At 44.9% G+C, this 24,530-nt stretch overlaps 1 protein-coding gene and 1 non-coding gene across 3 annotated transcripts in view; one reads left to right on the top strand and one right to left on the bottom strand.

Moving 5' to 3' along the window:
- Positions 1–24,530, top strand: part of usp43b (ubiquitin specific peptidase 43b) — a 60,442-nt gene that overhangs the window by 8,022 nt on the left and 27,890 nt on the right. The window contains exons 2-4 of one of the 2 annotated variants that reach the window (XM_028985472.1): positions 154–285; positions 17,528–17,631; positions 22,996–23,088. In XM_028985472.1, coding sequence (XP_028841305.1) covers positions 154–285; positions 17,528–17,631; positions 22,996–23,088 — 329 coding nt within the window. Of the gene's footprint in view, positions 1–153; positions 298–17,527; positions 17,632–22,995; positions 23,089–24,530 lie in introns of both variants that reach the window. The other variant, XM_028985471.1, reaches the window with a different exon arrangement.
- Positions 3,774–3,855, bottom strand: trnas-acu (transfer RNA serine (anticodon ACU)). The gene has a single exon. It is a non-coding gene; the product is annotated as a tRNA-Ser (tRNA).

The raw sequence follows: 24,530 nt of genomic DNA, 5'->3' as shown, positions 1-24,530 counted from the left end.
ACCAATTGTGCTTTTATTACTTATTTAACCATAATGCACATGGTCATACAGGGAGCGCAATGTGAATAATATGCTTGGTGGAAACAAGGCAAGATCAACCAGACATTAAAAGCTGCAGGAATTTCCTCTGTGACCTTCTTCTTGTCCCTCCAGGCAACTGTCTCCAAGTACGGATCTCAGTTCCGGGGAAATTCCCAGCATGATGCCTTGGAATTCCTGCTCTGGCTCCTGGACCGGGTCCACGAGGACATCAACTCCACCACAAACAACAACAACCGGATCAAAGTAGGTGGAAAGGTAAAGGGGTTGTGTGAGGTGTAATCTTTGTACGGTTTGCAGTGTAACAATTACATCTTTTTATGGTCAGAAGACAGAGGTGTCCAGGGCTCTCAGGCTTTAAGTTGAAAAAAAAAACGTTCAGCAAAACGTCTCTTCCGCTGATGTTCTTGATGCCATGTTGAAGAGGTGCTGGACAGGGACTAATCCTGCATTCGTAACCTACCAAAACTCTAGCAGCCTAGCAAAATGGGGCAGTGGTGGCCCAGCAGTTAAGGACGCGGACCCGTTACTGGAAGGCTGCTGGTTCGCATCCCCAGCCGCCAAGGTGCCTCTGAGGTGCCACTGGGCAAAGTGCCGTCCCCACACACTGCTCCCCGGGCGCCATTCATGGCTGCCCACTGCTCACTGATGGGTTAAATGCAGAGGACACATTTCGTTGTGCTCACTGTGTGCTGTGCTGCAGTGTATCACAATGACAGTCACTTTACTTTCTTACTAGCTTGATTATCACAGTTGGATTTAAAATATGTAGGTCTTTCGATATATCTGGCTTGAAGCTTAAGTCTTGTATATTTTTGGTTTCAATATAATTCATCATGTACAGATTGAGTTATATGCGGGTGCATTAATGCTAACCGTTTGACTTGGACACTTTGAATAGGATTGTTTGTGCGCTTGCACCCTTACCTTTAGCGATAATTTCACATGGTCCAGAAACACCAGCGGCTTGCCTTAAACCGTACAGCCCCCGGGGTGGTGCTTTGATCTGCGCTATTTGTGGCTGCTGTTGGGAAACTTGATGTATTATTAAAATGATTTCTTATGTGTGCATGTGTGTGTTATGACATACCACTGTTATTTCTCTGACTCACATAGGCTCTGTATCACCACAGTGCAGTCGAACGGTTGATTTCTTGTCCTGCGCTGACCTAATGACTTGATCGGATGCCCTACTGACACATAGCTGGCTGTAATGACGGTAGCTGCTGTGCTCGATGAGAGGGTTCAATCGTACTCCTCCTAGTATCTTATTTCAGCCACAATACCCAAAACTAGCACAGACAGCACATTATGTGAAAATAAAATAAAAAATAAAAACCTGTACACAACAAATATGGATGCAGACTTTGTCATGTATTTATAAAATTCACATGGATTCACATGTGGATGCACATGGATTTAGTGGTCTATATCACTAAAGAAATATATTTCACCTTTCAGCAAATCATTTCACATTCGTTAGAACAAATATACAGCCAGTTAAACTTGACTCATTTGACTCATACGTTGCAAATACTCCAGTTGTGTAGGGCTGAGATCTGAAGTGCGGGGACACGAGACCAAATGGCGAATAACTGGTAAATTAAACAGCTACTCATTTAATGCTGATCAGTACAGCCGTTTAGTGTTATGCCCGAAGGTCCACTACAAAAATGACAGCAAGGTTTAATTAGGTTGTCTTTAAATATGAGAACGAACCAGACAATTCGTAATCGCACTCTTTTCATTTATAGCCATGGTATGTGGTTCTTTGTACCAAAAGAGATTTTATGTCAGAGAACTCTACATATTGGTTTCAATATGGTAATAATTGAAACACTGAGTAAACATTTTGCTTTCAAAGGATACCATAAAAATCCCATAAAATGCTTATAACTATGAAATCGTTGCCAGTCTGTCAGATTATATACGCAACGAAGAGACGTCAGCTCAGCAATTCCAACCAGACAAAAAAATTCAAGGTCAAAAGTGGTGTTTATTTTAGGCCGGTGTCTGTCCTCACCTCACATAGATAACATCAGTTGGGAAGCGGCCCTCTGTCATCGTGGCCTAGTGACACACTCATAGAAAAGTCACGCTTATATGACAAATGCCAGAGCAAAACTGACGGGTCCAGCCTCACAGAATGCAGGCCAAATCACTCAGGTCATTTCTTGTTGAATTAAAACCAGTTAGGCAATTTAGTGTAAACCAGCATAAACTATAAAATCCTTGATATAAACACACATGTAATATCATCATATGAACTGTATATTATAAATGTTTTACACACCTAATATAGATAACATTGGGAGGTTATTTGGCACCACAAACTAACATACATACACACACAAACACACACACACACATACACACACGCACAAACAGAGTGTGATTCCTCTGTCCAGGACTCCCCAACAGTTGTCTCTAATGTGAAGCCAGCCCCCTCTTGTGAAGCAGCCACAGAGGGAGAGAGCCGACACAAGCGTTGCCATGGATATTATTTTTTTTATCAGCATGAAAACATGTGGTCTGATAGACCAGTGCTCAAAATCCAAGGGAGGGAAAGTCAGCCTTCTTCTTCTTTGCCACTGGACCTTCCTAATCGGATTTAACACACAAGCCATTTCTCCAGCTCTGATATACTCCTCTCCTGTCATGCTGTAGTCTCAGAAACACTTACACATGTTCTTTTGGAGTGTAGCATCACAACACAATGCATTACTGTGACAAAAGATTGCAAGAGGGGGTGTTATTGGACGCCTAATCTATTAAACTTTAAAATCAGTCAAAATCTTCTTAACAGGAAGACTCATATCTTAAACTTGTGATGTCACTGCCAAATAATGGCCACCACATTCTAACTGCTTTGCATTTGTATTTACGCGCCTTGTAGCTCTTCAATTCCAGTGGGAACTAATGGGGAATAATGGCAAGAGGAATTCACCGATATGAAATCTCAAAATGTATCTACTATGTGTTGTTTATGCTATAGGTGGAACTAGGGAAATTAAATTTATTAGCGATGATTGTCCCACTTGAATACCTGCAATATTGTGGTCTATAGTAGTCGCAAAAGCATTTCACTGCATATCATACCGTGTATGACTGTGTACGTGACAAATAAAATTTGAATTTGAATTTGAAAAGGGAACTTGTGAACTTATGAAGGTAGAATGCCAGGAAGCAGGAGAACATAAACATGAACACAAGACACGACGCATTTAAATGTATTTAAAAAGGGGAGGAAATTAGGAATAGGTGAATGGGTGGAAGTAACCTAGTGGGTAACACACTCGTCCATGAACCAGACAACAAAATCCCTGGTTCAAATCCCACTTACTACCATTGTGTCCCTGAGCAAGACACTTAACCCTCCAGGGGGACTGTCCATGTACCTATTGCTAAATGCCATCCTCTGAACAGGTTGCTAAATGGCATAAATGAAAGCAGGTCAACATGACACATCATGTTCAAGTATGTGTCCATTGGCGACCCCCTAGTGGCCAAGGCCATCTGTGGCCGGGACATGATAACGACATCATTGAGCTATATCGGTGACAAAACATTGACATGAATGGCGTTTCAACCAATAGTGCTTGAATTTGACCTATTAACCTCTTCAATACATTTTTACTGAGTGCCCAAATCTGTGCCCAGCAACCATTCAGAGACACTATTTTAGAACTCTTTGATGGCATTTCAGCCAAATGATACCCGAAAAACGCAGGGGACAACGAGGATGGGATTCGAACCCACACGTGCAGAGGACAATGGATTAGTAGTCCATCGTCTTAACCACTCGGCCACCTCGTCTGGCTGCAGCATGCGCACATTCAGCCCGAGTTACTCTATTGTGCCACTGTTATTGTGTGCATTTTTCAGTGAGCACGCTGCCATTGTGCTAGAGAATTAGCTTAAATGTGTAATCATTGATTATACGAAAAACTGCTTGCTATTCCTAGGAATAAACTAGCAATTAGAAGAGGTGCTCCTCTTTCTCACATGCAGATTCAGGCAGCCACGGAGGCCCTGTACGTCTTCAGCTCTCTCTCGGAGAGTGCAACATGCCTCACTCGGGAGACAGAGTTGCTGGGAGCGTCTCGCGGCGTGATGAATGCGCTCTTTTGTGAGGCGTGTGAAGAAAGACGCGCTTTGTTCGGGTAGCTGGGTAGAAGCGAGAAACCCCTTTTGCAGGGCTGTGCTGCATTGGCCAATGAATGGCATCTGAAGAGTGAAAACTTGGGAGTCATGTGACGGCAATTTGATTTATATTTCACTGCGCGGGAAAGGCATCAAATTGCTGTTTAATGAAAGCCATTGTGAAGAGATGCCTCATTTTGGTTATGAGTAAAGTAATTTCAGAAATATTCATCTTCGCTGTTTTCGGAGGTTAGGAAACTACCGCAATGAAAAATTGGTTAGCAAAATGTGATGAAATTAAATATTTTAAATAAATTTCTTGGTGCCTTCTGCTGCTGCCCCTGTCAGTCTGACAGTTTTTTTTTTTTGGGAGACATCAACTGTAATTTATAGACGTGGTAATTGAGGTATGGAAGAAAGTGAGCCTTCTTTATTATAGCATTTTGGACAACGTAATATGCAAGATATTTGATATGAAGAGTGCTAGATTAACATGTACAGACAGAGTAGTGCTGCACGATTAATCTAATCGCAGTCATAATCGCAATGTCAGTCTGTGCGACTACATGAATGCAAAAAGCTGCGATTTAAATTATTAGTACATGGATTGGATCGGCAACATATCCGATCCATTCTCTCATTCTCTCAAAGTTTACGAGCTGACTTAAGTCTCACTTCAGTAGGATGTGATGTGTTTGGTCACATGACTTTCGATTCGGAGACATATGGTTAGACGCCGCATGACGCGCTGCATCGTACGTCAACGCCGCCGCCATATTGCGATAGGCTCTGCTGTGGATAAAAATGCCTCACTCTTGTGCTGCTTGGGACTGTACAAACCGCTGTACGCTCCAAACCAGATCCCGGGGATTACATTTCATTGGTAAGGCTGGACAATTGTTTGGAATATATTTGGCCATTATAAAATCCCGTTTTATAAGTCTTGACCTTAGCTAAGCTAGGCTAAGCTAGCGAAGCTATGCATTCCTGTGTTCAAGTCAGCCTCCAAACAACGTAAGAACTATAATACAGGATTTTATAATGGCCAAATATCAGTTTAGCCTTACCAGGGTTTGTCGTTCGACAGTAATGTAAAATAGTTTTTTGTGATTTATTTAATTTTGTAGAATATTGTATTTTGAAAGCTTTGAGCATTTCAGGTTGTTATAAGTAGTTTGGATGTTTCACTTTGAAATTAAACATTTCACTATTAGTATGCGACTTTTCATTGATATACAAGCAAGTGTCCTTTATCATATCGCAATCGCATATCGCAATATTGATCTCAATAATCGCAATATGTCTTTTTCCCCAAATCGTGCAGCCCTAAGACAGATGATTTATTTGTCATAATTATTTGAAAATGCAATAAACTGCCCTCATTCAGTAAACAATAAATGACACTTTTACTAATGTTGCAGGAAGTGCTACGTCTGTGTGTTCTGATTGTGCATAAATAAACTAAAGTTCAAACTACTTTTTTATTCATAGTGTCTTCCCAGCCTAGCTCAGATACCGGCTCGCATGCCTCTGAACTGACCTTCTGGTCTTTTCTTTGTGCTTTTCTGGCCTTCTGAGATCACAAAGTTTGTCATAACCAGTCTCTGGGCAGGTTGCATTGTTTGTGTCTGGCTGTGTTCCTTGTCACTGTTCTTTCTTTGTCACCTAAGGAATCAGAGGCTTTCCTTTCAAAATCCTGTCAACAATACAAGCGTTCGCTTTTGTCCTAAGTCCAAAATCCGACAGATAACATAGCCTAAGCCTAGTCTAAACGAAACTGCATAAAAAATCAAGAATGGTGGAAAAAATCTAACTAAAACTATCTAAAGCATTTCAAAAGGTTTATAAATGTATAATGCACAACGTAGTGAATAATTAATATCATGAAACTGCCTCATTTACTAGAAAATGGTCTCCTTCTACGTGGTGAATTTGGAGCTTCCTAGGAGGTATGTTCTTTGGTTACCCGCGGCCATAGTGTAGTCACACAACCTGATTGGCTGTGGGAGCATTTAGTCCGGCGTTGGGGGCGTAGGGCACGTCTATTGTTGCTGTGTTTCCGCTTCCTCTCCTTTGATCAAGTGCTGCTCTGTACAAGGCAATGGCTTCCTGTGGTTTGGAGCCACCCAAGTGGAAAACAGAAGTTCAGAAGAATAGAGCTCCGGGCTGGGATTTTTGTTTTTGTTCTTATTTGACCTTTTTTTTCTGTTGCTGCAACAGGAGTATCAGGAGATTAGGTGCTGCTGGCGTGTGTGGTTGTTTAATTTTCGTGGAATATTGGATTTGAGCCTCCTAGTATTGCTGTGCGATATGGAAACAAATTCATATTGCGATATGAGCTTAACCATAGACGGTAGACAGTATATATTGTGGTATATAATTTGATTGGGCATTAACATGCATTACTAAACCTGGATTATTGACAGATTGAAGGCTTGATTCATTTTAAACCTTTAAACTCCATTAAACTCCATTAACTCCATTGCAAACAAAAGTGCTCTGTGCTCTTGTCCAAAACGAATGCCTCATGCTGCAAGTAGGCATGGTTTTGTGCAGGTGATGCGACCATGTCATTGTCCCGAGGAGGGGTTATTTATATATATTATATATTATGATATATTGTGATACTGTACCTATTGCGATATTGTACAGTTAAATGAAAATGTAAAAACAGAGCTGAAATACAAGATGCTTGTACGATCTGTGTGGATCACATTACATTAATAATTCAGCCAAAAAAAATTAATTCTTGACTGAATTTGTATTCAAATTGATATTTGATGTCCCTTTCACTGTATCGATACAATATCACAACGTAAAATATCACAATATTCTGCTGTATAAATATTTTTTAACGACCATATTCATTTTTTTTTGTCAAAAGTTCAAATTGAAAAATGGGGTCACAATCAGGTGGTGCCAAAAAATTCTCTTTCAGTGTCTTCGTTGATATGTTTGTCTAATAACTCAGAGCATATTCACACATTTTTCATTGACTCAAGCAAACAGATGCTGCAGGACCAAGGTTACAGAGAATTGTCATGGCATAAGACCTTTCATTTCCACCAAGCCTGTACTACTCAGAGGATTCAAAGTTTTTTTGGTTGTTGGTTGAATGGTTCTCCACAGCCCGCTGTTCTCCGTCTCTCTTGGTCTTTCTTTCCAGGCTGCCAGCATTGCCATAGAAACAGCAATAAAGCGCTCACAGTAGCAGGACTATAAGCCGGAGACTCACCAGCAGTGGGGCCTTGCAGTCAGTGGCTTGCATCAGAATTGCTGTGTTTAACTTTTCTGCGGGAGAGGCTACTGAGACCATTTCTATAGCAATTCCATGCACCTCACAAACCAATTGGCATAGAAGGTTCTCCCCCTGTCTGTACCCATCTAAACATAGAGTAGAAAATGATTTACTGAACAAAGGGATGGTTACAAACTGTACAACACAATATCGTATAAAATGATTAACTTGTCATATTCCAGACATAAAAGTGGGCAAGGCTAGGAATAGCTTTCGAAAATATGTTAAATATATATGATGGTACAAATAGGCACTGAAAAGAAAAGAAATGTGAACGTTAATGTCACGACTACGGACTTACGGGGGAAGGAAGCGCAGAGGTTTGACATGTTGGGAAGGGGTTTTTATTAACAAACAAAGAAATACAAATAAAGACTGGCGCGGTGGCCGAAAACGATTTAAACTTAAATAAAGAACATAAACAAACCCGTAGGCATGTGGCGATTGCCAGAACTCAAAACACATAACACTAAACAAGGTCAAGTTCGTGCATAGAGTTCACGAAAATGCCAGCGACCCCGAACGGGCGGAAACTTCCGGCATTTATGGGGCGTCAGAATTGGATTCCGGTGTGGAGCTCAGCTGCAGGCAATCCTGACAGAGCCCCCCCTCCAAGGGCTACGTCCTCGGAGCCCCAACAGTACCATCAGTGGAGGCGGCGGGGCGGACGGCGGCAACCACAGGGCTCCTGCCCTGCTGTATCCTCCCCTTGGAGGACCGGGTCCCTCGGGCTGGCTCCCCGGCGTGGTCAGGCGTGGCGGCCCAGGTCCCTCGGGCTGGCTCCCCGGCGTGGTCAGGCGTGGCGGCCCCGGTCCCTCGGGCTGGCTCCCCGGCGTGGTCAGGCGTGGCGGCCCCGGTCCCTCGGGCTGGCTCCCCGGCGTGGTCCCGCTTGGCGGCCCCGGTGCCTCGGGCTGGCTCCCCGGCGTGGTCCCGCTTGGCGGCCCCGGTGCCTCGGGCTGGCTCCCCGGCGTGGTCCCGCTTGGCGGCCCCGGTGCCTCGGCCTGGCTCCCCGGCGTGGTCCCGCTTGGCGGCCCCGGACCCTCGGCCTGGCTCCCCGGCGTGGTCCCGCTTGGCGGCCCCGGACCCTCGGCCTGGCTCCCCGGCGTGGTCCCGCTTGGCGGCCCCGGACCCTCGGCCTGGCTCCCCGGCGTGGTCCCGCTTGGCGGCCCCGGACCCTCGGCCTGGCTCCCCGGCGTGGTCCCGCTTGGCGGCCCCGGACCCTCGGCCTGGCTCCCCGGCGTGGTCCCGCATGGCGGCCCCGGACCCTCGGCCTGGCTCCCCGGCGTGGTCCCGCATGGCGGCCCCGGAACCTCGGCCTGGCTCCCCGGCGTGGTCCCGCATGGTGGCCCCGGACCCTCGGCCTGGCTCCCCGGCGTGGTCCCGCATGGTGGCCCCGGACCCTCGGCCTGGCTCCCCGGCGTGGTCCCGCATGGCGGCCCCGGACTCCCGTACCTGCACACAATAATCAGGGCCGATCCATCTGGGTACGTGTGGGCCCTGTCTCCACACGTCCCCTCTGACACGTCTTGTGTCACCCCCTGCACCGCGCAGGGAGATTGTCCCAGAGTCTCCGGCGACTGTTTCAGGCACCCCAGGCTGGTGCCTTCTGGGACTATGCAGCCCCTCTCGCTGCACGGCCCTGGTGCCAAGGGGGGGGGCATTGCCAGACCATCCGGCTAGCCCCTTCTGCGTCCGTTGGGACAAGCAGGCCCTCTTCCTGCCTGTCCCAGCTGGGTCCTCATGCCTACCCGGGGGCTCTATGGCGCTCCACCCCTCTGGAGGCAGACGCAGGCCCATGCCTGGCCCGCCCTCCTCACTGGCTACCGGAGGACCCAGCTCCATCGCTTCCCCACCTCCCCTCCCCTCAGGAGGAGTCCCCAACCCGAACTGCACCCCCCCAAAAAATTCTTTGGGGGAGCACCCCCCCCGGCTGGACTTAGGGGTACCTTGGGGCTTGTCCACCTCGCCTTGGACCAGCACATTCGGGTCAGGAACCTCCTCCCTGGGGTTCGGCTCCGCGGCTGGGTCGCCATCTGGTGGACACAAAGAGGGGAAGTGGGGGCGACATACGGACACATATGCCACACAGACACACACAGACAGAGACAGACAGAAGAGAGGGTCGTCTGGCTCCCTCTCTGGGCTCTCCGGGACCTCCTCAGGGGGCACAGCCAGGATCTCGGGAGGAGCGACCTTCTCGTCGCCCACCAGTGCTGGGTCTTCTTGCCCCGGATCCTGACTGGCACTGGATGTGGTGGAGGGGCAGAGTTCGATCCCTGGCTCAGGCCGATCAAACTCCGCCCTCAGTCTCTGTTGGAAGTCCCGAAAACTCCTGTCTGTCTCTCCCTGCTGCCAGAGGGTTGTGCTCCAGCCCCATGCTGATCCAGTCAGACACGTGAGGATGGTAGTGATCTCGTCTGTGTCTGCTGCCCCACTGAAGGGTCCCGGGACAATTGGGCTGTCCCACACGGGGCTGGGCACGTCGCTGGAGATGGTGGTAGGTGTGTGGTGTGGAGGGGGGTGGACGTCTTCTCCAGCAGGTGTGGACGCTGGTGCTGCGCTGCCATTTCGCTGGGGAACGTCCGGGCAGAGGGAAGGCGGGTCGGCGACTGGAGCAGGAATGGAGGATTCCCTGCGAGGCAGTCCCGGCAGCGCAGTTGCTGGCTGGCGACCTCCCGTCGCCCTCTTCCACCAGCTTTCCTCACACTGCTGGGAGGGACGTGGGTCTCCACGGACCTCGTGACGATCCTGGATGGGCGCAATGGGCGGAGCCATCCCGGCACCGACTGCCCAAACGGCGTCATCCTGGTCGTCGTCCGTGTCAACCTCGTACCCCCGGAAGTCACATGGGTCCTCACGGACGCCGCGATGATCTCGGACGCGCACGCTGGGCGGAGCCATCCCGGCACCGACCGCCCACCGAAAATCCACGTCATCATCGCTTTCGTCATCCGTGTCCTCCCACCGGTGACTCCGAGGGTCGTCCACCCTGCGGACATCCTGGACCCATGGCGCGATAAGCTCCCATGGGCAGTACTCTGGCCATTCGGGCTGGAGGCTGCCCACCTCCTCGCTGGAGGAACGGCGCCGTTGTTGCTGCTTCTCACCCCCCTGGAAGTGACGTGGGTCCCCACGGACCTTGCGACGATCGCAGACTGGCGCGATGGGCGGAGCCCAACTCTCGTCTCCCGTGCTCTCGTCGTCGTCCGTGTCGTCCCAGTCCACGGGGAGCCTTGCCAGCAGAGCGCAGAGTTCTTGGCTCGACATGGCGAAGATCGTGGGGGTCGCATCTTCTGCGCTCGCTGCCCACGTCACTTCCTCGCTGCTGCCGACGCCAACGTCATCGCTCCGCCCACTCACCCGCCGACGTTGTCGCTTCCGGGTTTCGCGGAGTTTCCCGGGGGTGACGTCATCACGCGGCGCCGCGTACCACGGCTTCTCGGGGAGAAAACGCTCCACCAGAACGGGCGGCGCGTCTCTCCCCTGGTGTCCGCGTTCTCCGCGCCGGGCTGCGTCCTTCGCGGCGTTTCTTCTCCTCTGCTTTCCACCTCTGCGCTTTTGGGTGGGTCGCTGGCATTCTGTCACGACTACGGACTTACGGGGGAAGGAAGCGCAGAGGTCTGACATACTGGGAAGGGGTTTTTATTAACAAACAAAGAAATACAAATAAAGACTGGCGCGGTGGCCGAAAACGATTTAAACTTAAATAAAGAACATAAACAAACCCGTAGGCGTGTGCCGATTGCCAGAACTCAAAACACATAACACTAAACAAGGTCAAGTTCGTGCATAGAGTTCACGAAAATGCCAGCGACCCCGAACGGGCGGAAACTTCCGGCATTTATGGGGCGTCAGAATTGGATTCCGGTGTGGAGCTCAGCTGCAGGCAATCCTGACAGTTAAAGATGTGAAAAGTAAAGATAACCACCCTTCTTTCTGATTGGCTGCCCCTGCAAGCGAAAGACAGGAAAGCCTAATGGTCCGCTTAACCCATTTAACAGGTCGTTTAAACTCCACCAGTCTCCAGTCGCTATATTCCAATTTCGAATGCAAGACAAAAGCCACCCAGACGTCCCCGTCGCCCCACACACAGAGCGTCCACCGGCACTGTCTGCCCAGCCGAGTCACCTCACCCATGGCCAGCCGAGCGCTCAGACATGATGAGTGAGATGCCAGATAACTCACCCAGTTGGTCCTTTTTTTAATCTCCTCTGTTGTTTGGCCCCTAATCAAGACAGATCTACAGAACAGAGGGAGAGAAAGAAGACGAAAGAGCAAAATGTACCATAGATTTTTGCGGTCATAGATTTTTATTAAATGGAAATGTTTGATCGTCACTGCTGCCCTGCAGATGTGATCTGTCCAATAAAAGACTGGGCTGACTGAGACTAGATTCTGCTTTTTATATGGTTTAATGGAATAATAAAAAAAGAACCAGCTTATCCAGCAAAGTAATCTTATTTGCGTAACTCTCTTTGAGACCGGTGGCACACTGTGCACCCCCCTCCCTCCCACTCGCTGTGTGTGACAGATTAAGGGACAAGTGAGGCGGGTATCCTTTTTCCTTGACAAATTGCCGAACACAACGCAAGAATCTCCCACAGATTAGTTTTTTTTTTTTTTGGTTGTACTTTATTAATCCCGAAGGATTAATAAAGTATATGACAGGCACCCGGGGAGCACTGTGTGGGGACACTGGTCACCTCAGGGGCACCTAAGCAGCCCAGTAATCAGATGGTTGTCGGTTCGAATCCCGATCCCTGCTCACCAAGGGTGATGGGTTAAATGCAGAGGACAAATTTCACTTTGTGCACCGTGTGCTGTGCTGCTGTGTATCACAATCACTTCACCTATTTTGGCACACCGGGTTTCGAACCGGCAACCTTCTGATTATTGGTCGCTTCTTTAACCGTTAGGCCACCACTGCCCCTATGACAAAGTCTCACTTTGGAATGGGTATGACAAAGTCTCAGTTTGGAGCATTCCTGATTGGCTGCCTTGGCATGGGTTTGTAATCGGTTTGTTATAGTGATGTCATAAAATCTGTAGGGCTGTCAAAATGGACACATTCAAACGTTCCATAAATGTGGAAATTCATCCTAGCTAGACAACAATGCGAAGGAGTTTTAGGGTTTGCTCAGATTGCACACGTTTTTGTGTACGCATGTACGCAATTAGATTTTTTTGAATGTTTCAAACGTAGACACACGGCAGGCCAGACGCTCGAACTCAGGAGCGATGCACTTTTTATTTTCAGGTGTGTAGGGAGTGCACATGAACAATTTTTAAACTCTTTTTGGGTGCCTCATCTTCAAAATAACAAGGTTTCAGGCCGAACATACAGGGGATGCAGCAGTGTAGCCCACATTACACAGAGTGTAAATCCATATATGCTCAGGCTCATTACATTTTACGTCTCCCCTGTAATAGAATCATATTAACTGTTAATTATATGCCGACTGTTTATGTGGTGTAAAGTGGACAAATCTTGTTTTATTTGAAATGTGGTCATTAACAGTGTAGGACTCGCCTTTGTCTGACCTTGACCCGGCAGCTCGGTAGCCACCGTGAGTCAGGAACATCCTGCAATTACTTCTGCACCAGCAATTATTTTTAGCACGGCCCGTGAGCAGATAGTCCATTATTCTTCAGCTTAGCGTCTGGCAGTAGTGTCGGCGCCCTCTCTTGCTTCCTGTCTCTGTGCGCCCTAGCGGGCCATTCGTCCAGCGGGCTTTTCTTTGTCCTCTCGCCCGACGTGGCCATCTATTTCGTCACGACAGGTCAGGCCTCTCCAGAGCTCCATCATTTGTCTACGGCGGGCGTCTGAATTATTCGCAGTGGAGCCGTTTCGGAGACCACCCCTTGCTTTTACACACAGTGGCGCTATTAAATTTGATGATGTTCATATACCAAGAATGTCTCAGGCATAGATATTTATTTCATTAGCCTAAGGGCATTTCATGCACTATGAGGAAATAACGACCTGTGAAGGAGGCATTAATTTTTATGTTTTCCTCCATGGACTTGGGCACTTGGTTTATACATTCAGTGCAAAATGATTCAAACATTAGGAATTATAATATTAATGTAATTACATGGGATGTATATTCACTGATGAAAATGACGAAGCTGTTGTGGGCGTTCATGTCCAAGTCACAGCGAAGCAGGGAAATTTGTAGGCGTTGCCTTCTTTCCCAGCTTCATCATGCATGGCCGTCCCATCTCAGCTGCCCCGGTTATTTAGAGGGGACGCTCCCGTTGGGTGGCCCAGAAGCTGCTCCCTGCTGTGATTTGTTTTCCTTTTGGAAACTGAGAGGCTCTGTCCTCTTCCAGAATCTCTGTCCTTCCACCAATCGTGTCCCACTCATGATCTGAGTGGGTAAAAGCCACTGTCCTTGCATCAGTGTGTACAATTAAACATTTTATTATTGTTGGTTTAGAAACAGTTTGGTTAGTAAATCAACCTCAGTCAAACACACAAATTCAGTGCTACAGATAATAAAAAAGATTCAGATCGCTAAAGAGAAAATGATCTACAATTTAAACTCCTGTGTCCTCAACTGCAGGGTGGGCGCCGCCGGCACCATGCTGTGATGTCATGGACAATGTCAAACATCACCCAATCTGTAACCATGGTCTCGGTGGAATTTGTTTGAGTATGATAGTGGACGGCGTGATTAATTGATTGTTGCATTATCGTTCAAGCGACACCGTGAACTATTTTGCTTCGCTCTTTCCAGACCCTCAACTGTTCAGAGGACGTGATTGGATGCTCATTGGAAGCATTTTTTATTACATTTAAAACATTTCATTCCTCCCTCAGCTAATCGTTTAAGGTCAGCACACAGTAAGCTTTTTTCCCTAAAAATATCTATATCATATCACTTCTATATCACTTCAGCTATTAAAAATGGCAGCTGTGTCACAGGTGGTGCTGTATTGAGAAATAAATAAAACAGCTTGAAAAAAATCCCTGAAACGGCCCATTTTCTATTTCTATTTTAATATCTAGACAACAGGGGCTCTCTTGTTGTCAGAGGGGAAATCAGCCCACTTGACAGCCACACTGTGGTACTTTTCGTATCCTTGTATTCTTCTCTCTCTTTGAACTGGGCTAGGTTAGTGAGAGACTGTTAGAATAACGTGGAAAAGACGCAACAGAGAATAATATCAAACCAACAACGTCAAATATTCGGATATTAAATTAGTAGTGTACTTTTTGTGGTTTTAACATGGTTCTTGTACTTTTATTTTGCTCCATCCATTCCTTTGAATTCTTATGAATCTTGCTATTTATTAGAGAAAACATTGATTAAAGTCAAGGTCACGCTTGACTTGATCTAACTTTTAAGGACTCGTTATAAACCTCTTATTAAATCCTCTGATTAAAAACTGAAGCACTCGCACTTTCACACGTACAGAAATCAGTGTACACACACACACAACCAATCAGTGGCGGGTCCTGCTCTTCATGATCTCTGGTTGGTTTAGAATACAACATGGGCTGAATATGCGTTTCTTGTATACACCACGGGGAGTTTATGGAGAAATTTTTTTCTCTGATTTTTGAGAAATTTGGTCACCATCTAGAGCCCTGGGAAGTGAATAAATTATAGTCAGTGCCACCACCTTGTGTAGGGTTCTGTGTCTTGCTGGTAGACAGCCAGGCCTGGCTCGCTTCAAGCAGGGGAATTTCGAGTGGTGATAAGCCTTAGACTTACACTTAATGGTCTACCACTTTTACCCCTCCTTTATCGTTTCATAATGATAGCAGTGGAATTCCTCAGCCCTCCTGTAGTTGCTCTCACTATAGCACTAAAGGGGCTGAACAAACTTTGGCCTGCAGTTTGCCAATTGTGCTCTGAGTCCAGTTTTATAAGACTGTTTAATATAAATGTATAATATTAAAGTTAGTAATGTTAGTAGTTTCTAGTAAAAACTCAGCAAGGCTTCAGAGGAGACGGAATGTGAATGAAGCCGCTAATTATAACACAATGAGAACAAGAGAATGGCAATGTTCACATGCCAGACAATAAGACAAGGAAAGAGGACAAGAGCCTTAGAGTGGGAGGGAAAGAGTGAGAGTGAGAGAAAACATTCCCCTGCCTGTTTCAGGACTTTCACGAGGGAGTCATGTTTCAGTCCCTCTCTGGTGCAGGTACACAGAAACGGCTTCCATACAAGAGGCACAGTGGTCGGTCATAGCGGGACCGTTGCTTTCCCACAGCTTTGTGGCAGAAATCAAAAACCTTCCTTTAGTGAAGATTTCACGCCTCAGATCCTGCTAGCCTGGGAACGAAAGGGGGCCGGTATCAGAACAGGAACCAAAAAGGTGAAAGCTGTGGTCAGAGTTGTAATGAGCAGAGACATGTAGGTCTTTGGCCTTTTTTGTGTGAGAAATCCATCACCGTATGAGATATCTGATAGCTCGGTCCATACTACGACAAACAACCGATTATGTCACAACTGTCATGTTCGTGTCTTTAAAGAAAATGTATAGATGTTCATACATTGAATAGCCACAACGTGAAAAAAGCAGCTTTATATTCTTTAGGCCTTCCTTGTTATGAAAGCCTTTCTGGAGCATCGAGGCATGGACTCCATGAGACCCCTGAAGGTGTCCTGTGGTATCTGGAACCAAGAAACTTGCAGCAAATCCTTTAAGACCAGTGAGGTATGTGGTGGTGCCTCTACGGATCAGCCTTGTTTTCCCAGCACGTCCCACAGATGCTCGGTTGTATTGAATTCTAGGGAAGATGGGGGACAAGTCAACACCTTGAGGCTTTTGCAATGCTCCCGAATGCTCTACAACTTTTTCAGCGTTGCACATTTTCCTGCTGAGAAAGACTACTGCTGTCAGGAAATCTCTTTGACATTGAGATGTATATGTGGTCTGTAACTATCTTTAGGTAGGTGCTACATGATTTCAGGGCACCTTCTGCCTTTGGTCTATGGGTGAGGTGTCATGGCTCTGTTGTTTTCAGTGGAGTAAGGGCTTGGTGTGAAACCAGTTTGTAGTGTTGTAGATTGGTATGCACCGTCCAAAGCATACTGGGAACAACCCCCATGACAGGCATCTAGCAGCAGAATCTTATCGTTGTCACCCAGAGCTTTACACTTTCTCATTGTTCCTTTTGGACACATCACCTTTTTATAGAGTATTCTGGTCAAAATTGTGTATTCTAGAAGCAGTATATTAGTCTTCATGTGGTTAAAATGACTGTTCATACGGTTCCTGTTCCTGATATCAACATACTGATACGCCTTTACTATAAAACCGATTATAACTGTTCTTCAGTTGATAAAAATGACATGACAGAGATAAAACATCAAAAAACTTTTCATTTACATTTACATGTAATGGCATTTGGCAAATGCCCTTATCCAGAGCGACTTACAACATGCTTTCAAGTTACCAAGTTACCAGATGTACCAAGTTACATCTTGAAGGTTTTCAACATTGTCACTTGTTTTGTTTGGCAGACCATGTAAGTAGGTGTGTGAAAGTGGCGATAATTGCTGAGTTGCGTGGTTATTGTGTGCCTGAAGCTGACAGCTCTTTTCCATTTTACCTCGCAGTGTTTGTTTAGTCGAAGGCTCACTGTAAATGTGTAACATTCTGGGTTTTTTTTTTCCGACATCTAACTGTTTCCCTCAGCATTTGCTTTTTTCTACGCTAGCTTCTAATTGTCGTCTGCGGGAAGAACGCAGAGGCTGTTTTGCATTTGCCGCCCTTGGTCCAGCTGAATAAATGCAGTATAATGGCGCAGAGACAACATTGTGTCCTTTTGTACGTCGTCCCTGCTGTGTCTCTTTGCTATCACACATGTTTTTTGACCTTGGGATGTTTTAGCGGTCAGTTTAAACCTTTTTTTGCTTCCAGCTTTGTCCAAGGTTAACTAGGAGGTGTTGGAGTTAGCAGAGTTGACACAATGTTCAGACATTTTTCAAGAGGAAAAAACAAGAAACAAGAAAAGAACCTGTGCTTTTTCTCAGTATAACTGTGCAGTTTCAAGTGCGCTTATGATTGTCTGTTGGTTTTTCTAGGCAATTCTGGGAACCGAGGAGTCAACCATCCTTGATTCAGGAGGCCAACACCAGGCTGGAATACACCACAGCTTTGTCCAGGAACACTTCCAGGCCCAGTACAAGTTAGTCCCATCCACACATCTTAATTTTGCTTGTGTACAGATGAGCTGTTTTATTGTGTAAAATGGACAAGTCTGAAATGGAACATCTTGAAGGTTTCCTGAAAGGCAGACGGATAAAGCTGTTCTTTCGTTGGTATAACTCAAGATGTTTTATATGCAAACGGTCAGGGCTATCTCATGATTGATGATTTTCATGTAATTGGTGCCATTTATGTGGCAGCTATGTTTTGTGTTGCCGAAAAGTTAATTACTTTCTGTATCAAGATGATATGTCCTCTAACCAGGCTTCCTGTGTGGAAGTTCAATTGAAGTTCACGCCCTCGTCTTGGCCTTTAAAATGTCTTTAAAATGTTTTCTTCATTGTGATATTCTCATTAAAATGACAAATTATGCTAATTACAATATTAATGCCAAAGCAATAGGTAGGGTCAAATGATGGCTCTTTTGTTTGTAATTGGAGAATATGGCTCAGTGTAAGGGACTTGTTTGATAGTTGGTTAATAGAACAGATTTAAAAGTCACTCAAAGATTTTTAGCCAAATTATAGGTGCAGCACAGTGGCTTTAAATTCTCTGATCATCCATAACACTATGACTACCGACAGCTGAAGTGAATACCGTTGGTTTTCTGGATAGAGTGGCACCTATCAGTTGGTGGGATGTGAACACTGAGTCTTTGAAGTTGATGTGTTGGTAAGACATCATGGCTCATAGCATCTCCAAAACTGCTACTCTTGTGGGGAATCCCTGGTCCAGTGGTCAGGACAAACCAAAAGGCGACCAGCAACTATGAATGGTTGGCTGTGTGTGAGTCTGTTACCTGGAGAAAACATGGCACCAAGATGCACTATGGGAAGACGGCAAACCATCAGCAGTGTGATGCTTTGGGGGATGTTCTGCTGGGAAACCATGCATCCTCAATTCTTGATATTTTGACATCTACCACTAACCCTCAATATTGGGTCAGATCAGTACACCACATTTTCTGAGGACATTGCCATCTTTCTGTAGGATAATGAACCCTGCCATACTGCAAAAAGCGTTTGAGTATGGTTTGTGGAACACAGCAACATGATTGTGGTGTTGACATTTTTCTTCAGATTCCCCATATATTAAGCCAGTGATCCCCTGTGTACTTGTCTGTGTAATAGAGGCAACGTACAGAACTAGGACCTGTGATAATCGTTCGTTGGAACCCCCAGCCTTTCAATCATGCATCAAACAATAATAAAGTTACTCACTCCAATGGGACTATTTTCTGCCTGCTTAAATGCTAAAGAAGGGCCACACTGACAGCTTCCCAGATGAGAACGAATGAAAATTGATGAAAATGAGTTCATCCATATCCACTGGAAGTGAGAGTTATCTCACTCTGGCACTCTTAGAAGGTCATTGTTCCATTTATTGCTTTCAGCTGTAATTGCTATTTGAACATTTATTACGCATATACATGTATATACATATATGTGTGTATATAACTGTCTATATTCATACATACATATGTGTGTGTGTGTTTAATAGGTTAGTGGGTATATATGTTTAATTGGTTGGTAGGGTGGTAGCTTCTCCTTAACCAGGAAAGCCTCTCCGTTGTAATGATGTCCTTAACTCCCTAAACAGGGAGTGTGTGTGAGTGATGACACACATGGAGAGCAAGGGTGATGTTTGTTGATGTTCTTGTGGGAAAACCGTTCTTTAATTTGAGGTGTCGTGGATTAAAAATATTTTAGAGGTAATTGAGTGATGTGTATAAGACCAGGGTCCATAAATTTTGTGCTGGGCCGCTTAGCCTTAAAATAAGTGCCCTAAAATACCCTAAATGGACTCTATTTATAGTATAAAAGCTCAGCTCTCCTCCCCGATGTTGCGGAGATTTCTACAAGTTCGTTTGTGCTCTGGGCCCTAAACCAAGTATCAGCTGGTGACTGTTGGAGCCTTGCAAATAAAACAACAGGGATCCTTCGCCTGCTGGATTGGCTTTTTAAAATCCGGAGCTCACAAGTGCCACCATTATCTGGCACGCTCTGAAATGGAGATCAGAGTCGCTGAGGAGCTCAGAGAGTGATGAGTGAAGTCAAAAGCGCTTCCTGGTATAAAATGGAGCAGCTGACAGCTGGACTGCTGTCCACATCTGAGGTACCTGCTGTTACCAGCTTGGAGACTTCAGGACTTCCATTTATAGCCTACCCTCTTTCTATACGAATGGCATTTCTTGATTTTCTGTAAATTTAGTTTCATGAGGGGGTTGTTGGCCATTTACAGTGTCTTCATTCATTGGCAGTGGTGGCCTGGCGGCCAGAAGGTTGCCGGTTCAAATCCCGATCCACCAAGGTGCCACTGAGCAAAGCACCATCCCCACACACTGCCCACTGCTCACTCAGGGTGATGGGTTAAATGCAGAGGATGGGTTAAATACAGCACCGTGTGCTGTTCTGCTGTGTATCACCATTTTCTGTGAACATCTTCCCGTCTTCTCTGTAGACACCTCTCATGTCTCATGTCCCTATCTATTGCTAACCTAGTGTTTGTGTCATGGGTTCCCTTGAAGGTTCCTTACACCAAAAAGACTTCTTTGGGTATTCTGCCCTTTTCCAAGGAACAAAGTCTCACCAATTCTCTATCTGGGCATGGAGAGGCTCATTGCTTAGGACAGAACCTCTCTGCATGTTAAACACTCCAGTCTGCAAAATGATAATTTTTTTTCTATTTAATCAATTCTTGGAGTTTTTAAAATTCCATCAAAGGATACAGCAGAATGACCATTTCTGATTGGCCAATCAAAGTGTTTCTTAACAGCATGATGCCAAACACAGCAAGGGCTAGATGCCCAGGATGCCCAGGATCTCCAGAAATGTAACTGGCTAGTTCCTGAGGAGCGGAAGCTGTGGTGGGCAGTCATGGAGGTGCTTGTAGGGTATACTTACTTTTGCTCTTGCATGCCTTTGGCATCATGCATCTGCTCATATTTATATGCATGTCTGTGTGCCTGGAAAAGGGACGGGGGTGGGCTGGGGGCTGAACCATAGCGACTGCCCGAGCAGCTAGTGGAGGGACACAGAAATCATGATTCATTGCATTCCTGCTTGGAATATAAATTGTCCCCCCATCCGTGTGCCTTTTATAAGGACACAATTAGCATTTTATGCAAAGTGTTTCTTTGTGGCAGATTTTCTGTTTATTTGTGGATGTATGCATGACAAGACAACAAAACATTTACAGCGTGGCGAGGACGCGTAAGTGACACCTTCATCTGGACTGGTGCTTAAGTCGAATATATTGAGGAGAGTATATTGTGAAGAGCATGTCAATAATCTCTGACTCAGTTGTTACTGAACTTTGCGACTATTCTTTTTGTCCCGTTGCATTGGATCAGTCGAGTTCACTGGTGCAGTGCGTTCACCGGAGCTGACAGGACAAAGCATCATCATTCTGATGGTGGTGGTTTCCACGGTTATCAGAGTGCCACTCCGTATCACTTCACACGGGTTCAAATAAGCTCTGTAAATACACTGCGGCATTGAGAAAGCGCTGCTCTTTGCGTTGCAATATTAGTTATTTGTTGTGCACACTCAGCTCTGGCATTATTAAGCACATAATGCATTCTTTAAAATGTTAAATACAGAAATGCCGGTTCATTGTGTATTCTGTCAGCCCTGCCAGAGAAAAGCATCAGTGTGAGTGAATTCAATGCTGTTATTCACAAATGCAGCAAAGAACACAACTGGGTAGAATAAAATAAGGTCAGAAGTTTACGTGCACTCATTGTGGGCATGAATTATAGTGCAGTTTTCAAAGATTTCTTTAAACTTACAGGTAATAATGATATATTAATGTATTTTTTATAAAAAAAAACGACTTTGGTGCACAGTTTTGCCTTTTTCACACTGTTGTAACACAGGATACTAACCTAGAATTGAGAGTCACTGTGAACAGGGCAGTCAAGGCTTCTGTATCATCACGTATTACAGACATCACCCCTTTGCTGAGACCTGCAAAGACTCCGAATGAAGAATTGAAACTTGGCATCACGCACTTAGTATGAAATTATATTTAGGATGCTTTAGGTCTGAAAGTGGTTGAGTCATTGAATATAAAAAATGTATGGTTACGAGAATGGAAACAAATTAATTTTAATATAGGAAGGAACGAGGAACAACAGAGGAAACATTAAAGGCAAAAATTTGCCTTGGGATTTATTTTTTTCATAAATCTTGTTTTTTACTTTGGTATTAAGTGTCATATAAAGACACTTAAGAGATTTTGAGTCTCAGAGTTGCCATTGTGTTTTCATATAAATGTAACACTATCCTTTCTATTAATGTGGTACATTTACATGTCTGTTGACATGTTGTATAGAACTAGAAGGTATCTTTTTAGGAAAAATAAGAGACGACTTTTTTTGAGGACAGGGTATATAGACACAGTGTGATCTGTCTTAAGTTGAATATACCTTCTCTATCTCTCTCTTCAACAGGACTGTCTCTAGCTCTGCTAGAGCCTTATTTCTTGTTAAAGAGTACGAATGAAAGGCTAATCTTCAAAGAATTTCTAAATATAACGTTGTGCATCCTATCTAAATATATTTGGTACTACTTAATTACAGGGTAAATAACATCCATGTGATGGTATGAGATCCCAGTACAGGCAGTCATCACAGTGAAGTCCAGTCATGTAATATATTGAGAGACACAGGACAGGAAGGGGAAGTCCATGGATTTCAGCATCACCATCAACATCAGTGTTCGCGAATAGGAAACGACGTTGTTTGTGTAATGTTCAAATCACATAACATGCTTAATCAATTTAATCAAAGAGAATTCACGAATGAGAAATAAATAAACAAACAAACAAATAAATAAAAATTTAATATGAACTAAGTTTGGGCCATTTTGTCAGAAAAGGAGTTTTTATGATCCTTTTGACCAGGAGCTGTCTGTTTTCCTTTATGTACCAAGTGGGTGAAATTAGTTCCCTGTGGAGCCTAAAAGCCTTCAATGTTCCATTCGTCAGGCCATTTTTTTAAATGAACAGGATTGTCTTTCCGCTGCCTGGATTAGTGTGACCGCAGGCGCCCCCTTCAATCACAGAGAGTAGAGACCATTGGCTTTGACAAAATGATGCAATAAAGTGGAAACTGTCTGAATGCAAATTGTTTCCACTAACTGGAGTCAGCCATCCCTGTGGCTTTTCCCACCTCTCTCTGTTGGAGCCCACCCCAGTGTCTTTCCCTTTCGTTAATTGTGTTATGTTTTAAGACAAGAAAGTACTCTTTAATTTTTTTGCTATATTGAATGTATGGTTTTTCCAACGGGCTAAATCGTTCACTGATTGTGTTTTTGCTTCTTATATTTCTGTCTTTTTCAAGATCATCCTTGACCTGCCCTCACTGCCATAAACAAAGCAACACTTTTGACCCTTTTCTCTGCATCTCATTGCCCATTCCGCTCCGACAGACCAGGTGAGTTACATTTACTTTTTTACCATTTATGAGACGTCCTTATCCAGAGTTACTTACAGTCAGTAGTTACAGGGAGAGTCCCCTTGGAGACACTCAGGGTTAAGTCTCTAGCTCAGGGACACAATGGTTTGAACCTGTGACTTTGTGGTCTTGTGGTTCATAGGTGAGTGTCTTTCCCACTAGGCTTCTACTATTTTAACTACCACTGCTACATCAAAACATCCATATTTACACAATTAGTTGGGTTAGTTGGCTTGAGTTCACTCTCAAATATAGGTCCTGATTACATAGTTTTAATGGAAACTTTACATGACTCAGAGCTGAAACCTGAACAGAATAATATTTTTTAATATTAAATTCTTTAATATTAATATTAATCTGTTGAACAAGAATATTTTTGAATAAGTTTTATTTCATTATTAAAAGGGCAATCGTTTGCATGTTCTGAAATACTGACTCTCAGGTGGGTTTATTAAAGCTGGGCCAAAAAAAACAGTTTTTGTCTTCATTCCCAGTGTTTTTGTTTTTTGGTTGATGGTCCAACATGAGACTGACAAATATTTTTAATTAAAGATGTCATAGGGAAGGAGGAATAAAATGTGGCACCACTAAGACATTGCAAAGATCAGGATGTCCCTGCAGAGTGCATAATAAGACAAGGAGACTTGTCAAAGGGCTCTCCATGCTACCAGAAGGCCAATGACAAAATGTTTTAATAGCAGTTTTGGCAGTAAATGGGTACCCTCTGTACACCATTATGATTGTTGTGGATTCTGCAGGAAAGGTGGTAAATGAAAGACATTTTTACAAAGAATGAAAAAGCAAAAATAGAAAAAATCATTCAACAAAGCTGGCCAAGATTAACTGCTCCAAAATATGGTGTGATGCCCCGGTGCTACTGGGCTCACCCAGCTGGCCCCTATTCGCATGAGTGTTGGGTCTTGATCACTCACAGATGCCCATCATTAGGCTCATTAGGCGAGTGAACAGGAACCTTCATAAGTGCAGCAGAAAGACATCCTTGTTGTCCTGCATTGATTATGTATGTTGTAAGCTGTTTCTTAATAGAGATGTGAACCTTCACTGGCCTCAGGATTTGATTCGTTTCTGATAATCAATGCCTCAATTATTGATGCGTCAAAATGCATCCCATCAAATACGTCAGTGAGATGAGAGTTAAAGCCTCATTCACATCGACGTCTGAAACACCACACGGGCATTCAGTCAGCCGCATGTTCAGATGGCATCAAATTTTTGCCGAAATCCCAACAAACGTTAAACAACAAAACGGCAATCATACGCAGCCAAAAATGCCATTCAGAGGGCATTCATTTCAAATGTCCGTGTGGACAAGGCCGAATTCCTATCTGGAGCACCACTGTACTCAGATCTGGCAGACACAGTACATTCACGCACTGCATTTGACTAGAAGTTCTACAAGC

Source organism: Denticeps clupeoides, chromosome 7 (assembly GCF_900700375.1).
Source record: "Denticeps clupeoides chromosome 7, fDenClu1.1, whole genome shotgun sequence".
NCBI lineage: Eukaryota > Metazoa > Chordata > Actinopteri > Clupeiformes > Denticipitidae > Denticeps > Denticeps clupeoides.
This window is presented reverse-complemented; position numbering and strand designations above follow the sequence as displayed.